Genomic DNA, 12,091 nt, shown 5'->3' on the forward strand with positions numbered 1-12,091 from the left:
AGCTTTCGGTGTTGTTACGGAAAGGCCGAAGCTCATCGGTTGGTCCTTGTCACATGACCTGCGCTCCACTTGCAGCATTCTGAAAGCATAGCATAGGCGCACCTGGAAAGTGCGCCTATGCTATGCACCTGGAAATGTGCGCCGCACCGCATGCAAGTCGCGACCGCATCGTTTCTATTATGAGCATGCTTGCCTAAATTACAGTAAAAGCACTCGCGCAAGATGCGAGCGTCGATTTAAACCACTGAGACGCATCTGATGCAACCAATAAACGTTACCAATGCTCAAACAGCATCTTGGACAAATGTGGCTCAGCTGTGTGAGCAGAAGCACTGCCAGGTGTCTGGAAAGAAAGTGTACAAATGTATTGAGGGATTGCATTTGTTCAGTACAGTGTTGTTCAGTGCAAGATTATTTAAGCTAAAATAAAGTAAGGGAAAATACTTGCACTAACTGTTAAAAACTAATATTGTATGTAACAATGATAGAGACACTGCTGTTTAAATTTTTTAAGTATGGAAAAAATATTTTAGTAATGAAATTTGAAGTAAATGAGAAATAATGCAAAATTTTGCGCTTTCTTGTACTTGAAGGTTAAAATGGCCCTCCTATGAGGTGTCAATCACAGCAACCAATTTGAGTTTGAGACCCCTGGTTTAAATATTATTGAAAAGATGTTATTTTGTTTTTTGGCGCACAAAAAGCATTCTTGTCGCTTTATAATATTAAGGTTGATCCACTGTAGTCACATGAGCTGTTTTAACACTAGCACTACCGGAATTCTATAACTACTAGAACTGCCAATAGCGGTCATTTTGACTGTTCATACCAGACAGCAGTGAATGTCATTTTTGTCATGTTATATTTACTTCAAAGCTTCTATGGTCATGTTTTATGAAAAATGTGGGGTAATTTAAGCATACATAATATAATGTGTTCGTGATATTATTGTGTAAGAGACCAAGAGACATCGCTCTCTGCTCCTCCATCAGACTCTGCATCATCAATGTTCTCAAGCAAGGATAAAACCTCAGTGACAGTCATTTTCTTTCTTGTTGCCATTTTGACGGTAAAGCTAAGTTTTAGCTTAGCAAAAGCATACAAAACTGCCAGAGAAAGGTTGCTAGGCAACAGCTACGCACATCTTTAACGGCGGGAAAAAGCGCTGAGGAGATACAACGCCTGTAATATGTGCGGTCAAATTGACTGCTATGGCCATTCAAGGTAGAAATACTCAGAACTCTTTTGTGTTTTGTAATTTTAATAAAATAACAATGTTAAAATAAAATTTACATTAATTTAAGAAAAGTCATGTTATTACATTGAAAATCTTTAAAACGGTCAAAATGACTGCCTTGGTAGTTCTAGTGTTAAATATGTCTTTAGTAGCTTTCTGGCCATCTGAAAGTGTTAATAATCTTGCTGTCAATGCAGGCCTCACTGAGCCATTGGATTTTATCTTACGGGTGTCGAACGACATGAGGGTGAGTAATTAATGACAGAATTTTCATTTTTTTGTTTTTTGTTTTTTTGTTTGAGAAATGTAACTGGCTGTGCATACTGTAAGAATGTGTATTTAAATAAACATATTCAGGAAAGTGTTTTGTTGTGTTACATACATTTAAAAAAGCATACAAAATAGGGGTGGGTGTCTTTATGCACCTAGTGATTTGATTCTATTTCTAATTCTAATTCAAAAAGTCACAATCTGATTCCCAAATAATTCGCCATGCATCTTAATTTTTCAGCAACACTGAGGGTGCAAATCTTCAGGTAGTTAAGGTGATTCACTGTAAAATTCAGTGTAATGTTTCTGCATAAATGATGTGCTAAATATTGTATTATGTCTGCTCTGACCCATTAACAGAACATGATTATTATAATCTAGTCAGTGCCACAGAGAGTTGGTGCCACAGAAAACAATTCAAATAATACGTTCATTTAGAAAATACATAACATATTGTTATTTCGTGTTTATGGTTTAGTAAAGCAGTCTGCAGATCTGAAGAATCTGAAAAGTACCTGAAGTCATAGGAGACGCTGGTGGTGGCAGAACCAGAAGTACTGGCTGCGTCAGTGGAGTCCTGGTCCAAACTGAATGTCTGTCCTGAACTGGTGCTAAGAATGAAGATGGTCAAAATCATAAAGAGATAGAGAGACAAGGAAAGAAGCATAAACAAAAGTGTTCAATGACTCAAAACCATCACAATAAAATATATAAATATTAGATTAAAAAAAATGGGAAATGTTGTCTGGGCAACTAACTAAAATAAAATAAGATTAAGTTTAATAAATGAAAGTTAAATAAAAATATTTTTTTAAAAATAATTACTAAATTAATCACGATAATAAAATTACTAAAACTTAAACTAAAATTAAAACTGAAAATAAAAATGTCAAGCTAATTCAAAATATTATATTATATTAATATACCAAAATAAAAATAAAAAAGTCACATAAACAATAATTGGACTAACAGTGGCTTCAGATTTGAATTCATGTTACTAATCTTATCTTTCTCAATAACTTTAATCTCAGTCTTACTCAAGAGGCCAAAGCAGTAGGGCTACTGAAGAACACAAAAGAATACAGTTGATCCAACCTGCTGCTTGCTATTCAACACATTATACAGTGCTGGGATTGTGACTATACCAGAGTTTATCAGGACTACCATTCAAAGGATGGCAGTCATTAACTACAGTTCACGGCTTTGTGATGAAACCCAACGTGCCCTTTTTATTATGGCCGAAACCAACTCCAGATTTCTCTTTTATACTCTTCAACAATCCCTCTCAGACAGCTGCTTTCGCCTCTGAAAGCTTTGTCTCCCCCATAGTGTTTCCTATTCTCTCATTATTCAGGCCTGTTTGAGAGATGATAACCTTTACAGAAAAGTATAATTAAATCGCTTCACCCACCGTGTTGATAAAAAAAAAAATTAAAAAAAATATTTCTGTGGGGTGGGGTGGGGTTGTGATTGGGGAAACAGTGAGAGACCTTTCTGATATTTCAAAGGGAAATGGATGCAAATGAGCATGATTGTTCGAAGGCCAATAAATAGATGCTTAAGCATTCAAATCAAAGGTAATGAGAAAAGGTTAAGCGTGCCGTCTGCTGCCATGAGAATGATGAGGGAAGACTGAATTTGATTGAGACCTCATTATGTACATTGATAGAAAGGTGACAATTAATTTCTGTCAGTTTTAGCACAGGTGAGGCGACTTTATCAAAAATGAAAGGGCAGACGTATCAAATGAGCCATCAAACCCGAAGCATGCGGATATCTGTATTATGCGCTTAATTGTTATGATGTGCCTCAGGGTCCCAACAAATTATTAAGTCACTAAGAGGACAAGGGTGAATAATGAAATAGTACCACAACATCAACTGATTATGCAATATTATGCCTTAATTATGGCTTTTCCACACCAAATTCAAAATGCAAAACACTTGAAAAATATGGATGACATTAATAAACTTAATTATCTTACTGTGATGATTTTATTCCCATTAGGGATGGGTGGTATGACCAATATTCTACATAGATATTAACATATAAGGTGTAAACTTTTTTCTTTTTTGTTCATTTTGAGCAAAAATAACAACCGTTTACATGATTGTATAATATATATTCATGTGGTAATGCCTATTTGTGGACAATTTAAAATAAAACATGAATTAAATACTTCATCTTATTTGAATATAACTTCTTTTTTTATTTTATTTTTAATCTGAAAAAAAAAAAAAAAAAGATTATTCATAAAAAATTCTGGCATCAGCTTGACATTATGTAACATGACCTCAAAACAAAAAAAGTTCAAATATAATTATAATTATATTTTTAAAGGTATTTAATATTATAAAATATTTTATACTTCTTATTGATATATAGTAGTTTTGACTATATTCTGATTGAATGATAAACATTTAAAGTCATCATATGTACTCACACCTGTGACCACACATCAGTTCAATTCTATATTAATATTCTATATTATAACATACAGTACCATTTAATTCTGTATTTATTTCATACCAGTATCCAGTCCCAATTCATCTTACTTAAATGAAATTAAAAAAATCATAATAATAAAAAGGTTTTGGACATGTATGAATGATTTTGGAGCAAAAAAATAAATAAAAAAATTCAGTATAAAGTTCAGTTCACCTCTTTAAACTCTGCAGCTCGTCCAGCGTGAAGTCGAAGATGTTGGCCATGTGATGATTGGTGCTCCAGGCAGAGGTGAGGTCATTCTGCGATGATGGCACAAACAAAGTATGAAATACATTGTTAAATTCATTTTAGCACATCGGTTCATTGTCATTTGGATGATGACGATAATCACAGCTTTGATTATGACGATCAGAGCCGTCATGGTTGTTACAGTCACTCTAATGCCATCTTTGAAGTTGCTCATGGCATTATAGCCGTGCTGCCTGGAGTGTCAAGGATGTGTAGTTCAAGTAAAACATGTCTGGGGACTGGAGACCTCTCAGAAGGATTTGTCAGTTAAATGCTTCAGAGGATGAATGTAATCCTTTTTAGAAAATTTAGAAAGACAGAATGAGAGGGTAAGAGAGGGTTGGGGAGTAACAAACTAAAAGTAGAGACGTAACCCAACTAGATTTTGTCAGTAGAATGAATACTTTTTGTTAGTAGATTGCAGTGCAGCTCAATTCTTGAACTAAAGGCTAGCTTGACTGGAGTTCAGCTACTCGAAATCATGAGTAGCTTTGCTTTCAAAGTAGCTTCACCAACAGTGAGAGAGAGAACGAAGGCGAGAAAGAGAGAAAACAACACATGAGTGGGGGAGAAATGCAAGGTCTGCATGGCAGCAAGCATCAAGGAATAAAAAGAAGATCACCACGGGGTGCAGAGACATGCTAGAGAGAGATGAAGAGAGGCAGGAGAAGACAACGAAGAGTAAACTTCACACAGGTCATATTTACAGTGGGTACGGAAAGTATTCAGACCCCCTTAAATTTCTCATTCTGTGTTATATTGCAGCCATTTGCTAAAATCATTTAAGTTATTTTTTTTCCTCATTAATGTACACACAGCACCCCATATTGACATAAAAACAGAATTGTTGACATTTTTGCAGATTTATTAAAAAAGAAAAACTGAAATATCACATGGTCCTAAGTATTCAGACCATTTGCTGTGACACTCATATATTTAACTCAGGTGCTGTCCATTTCTTCTGATCATCCTTGAGATGGTTCTACACCTTCATTTGAGTCCAGCTGTGTTTGATTATACTGATTGGACTTGATTAGGAAAGACACACACCTGTCTATATAAGACCTTACAGCTCACAGTGCATGTCAGAGGTTTACCTTCCAACAAGACAGTGACCCTAAGCACACAGCTAAAATAATGAAGGAGTGGCTTCACAACAACTCCGTGACTGTTCTTGAATGGCCAAGCCAGAGCCCCGACTTAAACCCAATTGAGCATCTCTGGAGAGACCTAAAAATGGCTGTCCACCAACGTTTACCATCCAACCTGACAGAACTGGAGAGGATCTGCAAGGAGGAATGGCAGAGGATCCCCAAATCCAGGTGTGAAAAACTTGTTGCATCTTTCCCAAAAAGACTCATGGCTGTATTAGATCAAAAGGGTGCTTCTACAAAATACTGAGCAAAGGGTCTGAATACTTAGGACCATGTGATATTTCAGTTTTTCTTTTTTAATAAATCTGCAAAAATGTCAACAATTTTGTGTTTTTCTGTCAATATGGGGTGCTGTGTATACATTAATGAGGGAAAAAATGAACTTTTAGCAAATGGCTGCAATATAACAAAGAGTGAAAAATTTAAGGGGGTCTGAATACTTTCTGTACCCACTGTAAATGTAAAAGTCCGTACATAAGAAACCTTTTGGAAAAATGGCTGAAATAGAAAAAGAAAAAGTAGCAATTCGCTTGGCTGCATGAAAGTAAACCATCGAGGAATTCAAGAAACTTTAAGACGTGCTAGAACACAAAATTTTAGTAAGGGAACCTTGGATTTGGACTGACAGGTCAAACATAGTCTCAGAAGTCCAACACTTCACCTCTTCATGAATCTGATTTCAAGAGGACTGCACAATCTGAATTATTTATTATTTTTATGTGTGTGTGTCTGTGGTTTAGTGAGAGATCAATATATATCAGATAGGCCAGGGTTGCCCAACCTGAGGTTTCGAGGAACTGTTTCGAGATGATGTAAAGTTAATAATTAAATAATAAATGTACAATCACAATAAATAAACTTGAAAAGAAAAACACTAAAAAAGATTAAATATTGTTTACTTGCATGTCATGTGACAATTTACCAGGGTTCCTACACATTTTCCATTTAAAAATTCCATACTTTTCCATACTCAAATTTCCAGACCTCCTTCCAAACGATTTCTGCCATTGGTGAGCCTCGGTCTCCCCTTCTATGTTTTTTGGCACACCAAAAATATTCTCGCCGCTTTATAATATTAATATTGAACCACTGTACTCACATGAACTGATTAATGGATCTTGAGAGAGGAAATGTCACTGCTTCATGTTTGTAGTCCGGGTCCTACAGTCTTTTAGTGATTTTTAAATTAGTGTTTGATTGTTGAAATAAAGTTTTGTATTTAGTATTCATGTCTAGGCCCTTCTCTTCTTAAAAACCACGTACCTGTGTAACTTTTGTTGGGGATAAAATCTACAAGTACTAATATATTCCGTTTAACAAGTTGGCATGACTTAGTTTGTTTCCCTTTCCGGCCATACCACTCGCTACATAGGCGTGAATATTTAATTTGTCTATTAATTCGATACATTTCCTTTATAGAGATCCTTCTGTGATTTATACATCTGCTCTGTTCTCGACATTATATGTATCATATATTATCATATATCATATATACATATAATATATGAAACATTATAGGTTTCATATATTATATGTATCAAAGTATTTTTATAGAGTAGCCTACGAGTATGAGTAGCACAAGCAGTTTCCGTAATATTTTAGAAATTCGTAACTCTATAAACATATTTGCAAAGTGAAGAGAGGTGAAAAAGGTGACATGTAGAAAGTAGATAGTTGTAGGGGGTCTGGGGGCATCCTCCCCCAGGAGAAGATTTTTGTGATTTTAACATGTAAAGGAAGCATTCTGGTGCACTCTGAAAAGAAAATAAATGGAAAAAAACAACATTTGCTTCAAGTAAAAAATAAAAAATAAAACATTTTGGCACCGGGGCTGAGCATTGACAAATTTCACAGTCGAATGCGATTTTGATTCAGAAGCTTGCGATTTGATTTTGATTTGATTACCTTTGATTCAGTATTGATTAATTTGGGCCTATCAGGTACAGTACATGGCAAATTTCCTCAAAGAAAAAAATCTCTCAACTAATGCTGTAAACAATACAGGGAACCACAGCTGGTACTTCATTATAATATTAGGTTAAATTGATCATAAGTTACTTACATATAGGCTAACTTACACATAAGGAAGTTTTTATTATAACGTTATAATAAAAGTGACAATTATTTTTCTACTCTTTTTATGTAGGCCTAAACATTTAAATGGTGACTGTCATAAAACAGATTTATGTATTCAATATAGAAGCACGTGTTAAGTACAAATACAATGAATATGTAATAGCCTATAGAGCATATATTTAGCAAAATGCTCCTCTCAAAGTTCATTTTTGTAGCTAAATGATGAGTTATTGGACATTGTAAGGCTTTTCTGAGGTAGGCTAAATGTGACATTTTTACAAGCTGTTTTATTGACGCCTTTCTGCGGTTGAAACGCTGATTAATCGATTGCATGTGACATGACAGATTTTGGTAAGTTGTACTGTATCTTTCAACATACCTTCAGATGTTCAATCATTTTGTGTTGTAACTAGTAAAGCCAAAGAGATGGCTGGTTCACGAGCGCTACAGCGATCTGTCACGCCACAGAGCACAGATACAGATCGTGACTAACTCCAGTCTATGGAAAAATAGTAACCCCATTTGCAATTCTTATGAGAATCTTGTGTCACACAGTCACTCACCCCGAAAAAATAACTCTTCGGATGTAAACAATTCACATAAATTATGTATTTTGATTCAAAACTGCTAATTTCGCCACAAAGTGACTAGTTTGCAGGTATAATAAATTAGAAAACTGAATAGAGGCAATAGTCTGGAAACACAAATATTTTTCCATACTCTGATTTCTTTTTTCCATACTTTTCCAGACCTGGAAAAAACTCAAATCAAATTCCATACTTTTCCATACTTTTCCAAACCGCGTAGGAACCCTGATTTACAGACAGTGGAGTACTGTGAACATGCAAACGTGTTAAATTATTGAAAAACTAGTATTTCTTTGCACAATTAGGGTTTAAATTTTGGGCTCTGTAAGATTTTTAAGTGTCATATGCTCACGAGGCTGCATTTGTTTGATCAAAAACACAGTAAAAACAGTATTGTGAAATATTAGTGCAATTTAAAGGGGTCATATGATGTGATTTCTTGTTTTACTTTTTCTTTAGTGTGTTATGTAGTTGTTTGTGCATGTATAAGATCTGCAGAGTTAAAAAGCTCAAAGTCTCAATCCCAAAGAGATATTCTTCGTAAAAGTTGAATTAAAGGCTTAATTCAAACACGCCACCAAAACACTTCAGTCTGTGGGGGCAGTTTCATAACGCCGCCCAAATGTATACGCAAAGAAAGAAGTCGTAACTTTTATTTTTGCTGTAGTATTATTGCCGCCATGTCATGGAGACTCTGTGTTTTTCGTTGTGAAAGCCAAACTACTTTGCTTGGCCTTCCAAAAGAGGACACAATTAGAAAACAGTGGTCAAGCTTTATTTACAACACTGTTCCAGAACAGTACAACCCAAATATTTGACTGTGTGCTGTCACTTTTAATCCATTTATTGTGTCCTTGCTGAATTAAAGTATTCATTCATAAATAATAATTTTGCATTGGCTGTCTCTAGATATCAATGTTAACCACTGAGCAACTTATATCAATCGACCACTAATAAATACAGTTTAGTGATGGCTGGATGCATATACTGCTTAGACTAGTCTTCCAAGTAAGTCATCTCATTTGTTTCTTTAAGACTGGTCATAACCTTTTTAAATAATTTAAATAAAAACGCAGACTGGCCTATTTAGAATCAGAAATATAAAACCGATTATTTCCCCAACCTGCTAGTTGGTCAGAGTAGTTATTAACATAGTGTTTATGCAACTGGCCCAGAACCCTTTTCAATTAGACAGACTTAGCAACCGTAACAAAACACAGATCTTCAACCAGACAAGAAAGGTCACGTTATATGGCTTGTGTCTCAGTGAAATGTTACCCGGGTGAAGAGCTTACATTAGGAATTGCATCCTCCAGCAGCCATTTGGACCTCTTCTTTCTCCGCTTCTCTGCAGGAACAGAGTTACTGCAACAGAGGAAGTCGAGAAACACTCAGTCGACATAATTGAGCATAATAACAACTGAACTATCTAAATAAACTGTCAATCAATGCATCATCTCCACCCACTAAACATGTCATTACAGATCTTAGAGCCAAAACTATTGAATCCTAAAAAGGAGATGTGGCTGTCAAATATAAAATTATAGGGAAGAAGCCAAGTGTCTTTCAGTGCATTCGTTGCACTGTGAAATTCTAAATTCCCTTTGAAACGTTAAAAGAAATAAAGACCTCAGTTATGATCAGCCAACTGGATAAAAAACAAACAAACCACACTGTGAACCAATTAAAATATTTAATTGGGATCCGTGTCATGATAATCCATTTTAATGTTTCCATGTGACATCAACAAGAGGTATCATTCATAAAAAACGGGAGGCACTAATAAGGAAAATAAAAGATGCTCAGAAATGCTCAGAGAAGGTGTAACTAACCTGCTTCTGCTGGCCCCCTTTTTGTGGCCCCTGTGGCCCTCACTATTCTGGGCTTTCTCTGGGAACAACTTAGATGGGGGGTTAGGAGGAACCCTTGTCCTTAGTCGGAAAATGCATTTCCTCTTCTTGATCTCCTTCCCACAGAGAAACCTAAAACAAGGTGTCAGAATAAATATACACTTATATATTATTTATTAGGGGTGTAACGGTACACATAAATGACGGTTCGGTACGTATCTCGCTATTGAAGTCACAGTTCGGTATAGATTTGGTATAGCAAGGAGACAACTGAAAATAAAATAGCTTTTTTCTTTTTAATTAAAGTGGTTTACTGAATAAATTGTTTCGGTCTTTAAATAAATTCAATTATAATTAAAATTAAAAGGATAAAATTAAGTTGCTATTTATTTTTAAATTTAAAAAAAAAAATTATTTTAGGTAATACTCGGATAAAAATTGTATGCACACATCTAAATTGCATGTATGGCAGTTTTTGCATTAACTTCTAAATATGTTGCTACTCCAATTTCATGTTCAAATATAGCCTATTCATTTACCCAATGGCCATCATAACTTGTTTTCATGACATATTTATATATTAAACATATATACGTTAAATAATCAAGACAGGTTAAGTAAAATATAATGAATATACAGGCTAATATAGTGCATATATGTAACGAAAGTGTTCATTTCTCTAGTGAACTAACAAGCTGTGGACAATGAATGGCATTTCTGAGGTAAATGCTACGTGATCTATTGTTTACAAGCTGTTTCATGGTGTCTTTCCGTGGTTGAAACACTGATTGAGTGATTACATGAGATACGTTTCGGTAAGTTGTACTGTATCTTTCAACATACCTTCAGATGTTCATTTAAGTATTATTTTGTAACTAGTATTAAAGAGGAAGAGATGATTGTTCACTGAGGCATCTATACAGCGATCTGTCACACCACATCAAAGATCATCAAAATTGTTTGAATTTCCTGATAAAATGGACAGAATTTGAGGGATGCGGCTTTGTTTAGAATCAGAAGTAACAAAACACAGAGTGTTTATTGCGATTATTGGTAGTTAAAAGTGGTTAATGGGCTACAACTCTTTATTTGTTGGTACACGTGTACTGAACCGAAAGACGTGTACTGAACATTTTTGGTATGAATATGTGTACCGTTACACCCCTAAAATATACATATATATAAAAACAAAAGCAAAACATTTTTCTTACTTGCTTTTATAGTTGTTGAGGGCGTCAAGAATAAACTGGCCTCGTTCAGACACAGGGGTATTGGAGAGCTGAAGGGGTAGAGATAGGTAAGGAAGTCTTTGAGAGAAACTGATGGTGTGATATGGTGTTTTATTAGGAGACATTTCCTTTGCTGTTGCCTTGAGCTGTCATGTTTCAATGAAGACAAATGAAGCCCATAGGCTTCGCTGTAGTTGTTAAGCGTTCCATACACAGAACAGAAGTGTGAGCAATTTAGCAATGCTGTTTTCTCAGATTACATATGACAAGCGGTTAGAACAGGGGTCTCCAGCTTGTCGCTCGAGAGCTACCAGTAGCTCGTGGCCAGATTGAAGGTAGCTCGCCAAAATGCATTTTACAACCAATCAGAGTGAGCTAATATTGATAGGATTCCCATCCCTTCCAATGCAAATTAAGTATTTATTTGACATATCAGATGTGAGGTTATTTTTTTTTTATGTATTTATGAACATGCAGATTTAGTTACAGGGTTTTTTTTTTTTTTTTTTAATACTATCAGGACTTCCAAGTTTCAATCAAGCATGCCATCACTCTCATTTGGGTACAAGGCAGTATTAGCTAGAAAAGTTTACATCAGGATGAGTAAAGGTAGCATTCAAGCAAAGAAAAGGGAAAAAAAAAACTTACTATTTTCATAAAGAATGGGAGAGTGGGTTCTTTACAAATATAGGCGAGAGATGTGTGTGCCTAATTTGGGGCACTAGCAACAGTAATGGCAATAATTAATTCAGCATTAAGTTAGCAACAGCAGGCACAGCATGCAGTGTAGGTTTCATTTTTTTTTCTTTGAAAACATGACTGAAGGCAGAGTGCTGAGAGAAATTATATGAAACAATTTAGGAATTAATAAATTCAATGAATGTATAAGGTGGTACCAACTGTCTTCAGAAAAAGTTTCAATGGCATTTGCTTTTCATCTTCACTCCATGTA

The 12,091-nt window shown here is 35.2% G+C and overlaps 1 protein-coding gene across 5 annotated transcripts in view; it reads right to left on the reverse strand.

Moving 5' to 3' along the window:
• Window positions 1–12,091, reverse strand: part of phf19 (PHD finger protein 19) — a 39,474-nt gene that overhangs the window by 10,745 nt on the left and 16,638 nt on the right. For 4 of the 5 annotated variants that reach the window (XM_067393533.1, XM_067393535.1, XM_067393537.1 and 1 more), the window contains 5 exons: window positions 11,122–11,189; window positions 9,893–10,042; window positions 9,356–9,425; window positions 4,169–4,254; window positions 2,023–2,118 (listed from right to left, as the gene is read on the reverse strand). In XM_067393533.1, the coding sequence (XP_067249634.1) occupies window positions 2,023–2,118; window positions 4,169–4,254; window positions 9,356–9,425; window positions 9,893–10,042; window positions 11,122–11,189 (470 nt within the window). The remainder of the gene's footprint in view (window positions 1–2,022; window positions 2,119–4,168; window positions 4,255–9,355; window positions 9,426–9,892; window positions 10,043–11,121; window positions 11,190–12,091) is intronic. The other variant, XM_067393534.1, reaches the window with a different exon arrangement.

Source organism: Chanodichthys erythropterus, chromosome 9 (assembly GCF_024489055.1).
Source record: "Chanodichthys erythropterus isolate Z2021 chromosome 9, ASM2448905v1, whole genome shotgun sequence".
NCBI lineage: Eukaryota > Metazoa > Chordata > Actinopteri > Cypriniformes > Xenocyprididae > Chanodichthys > Chanodichthys erythropterus.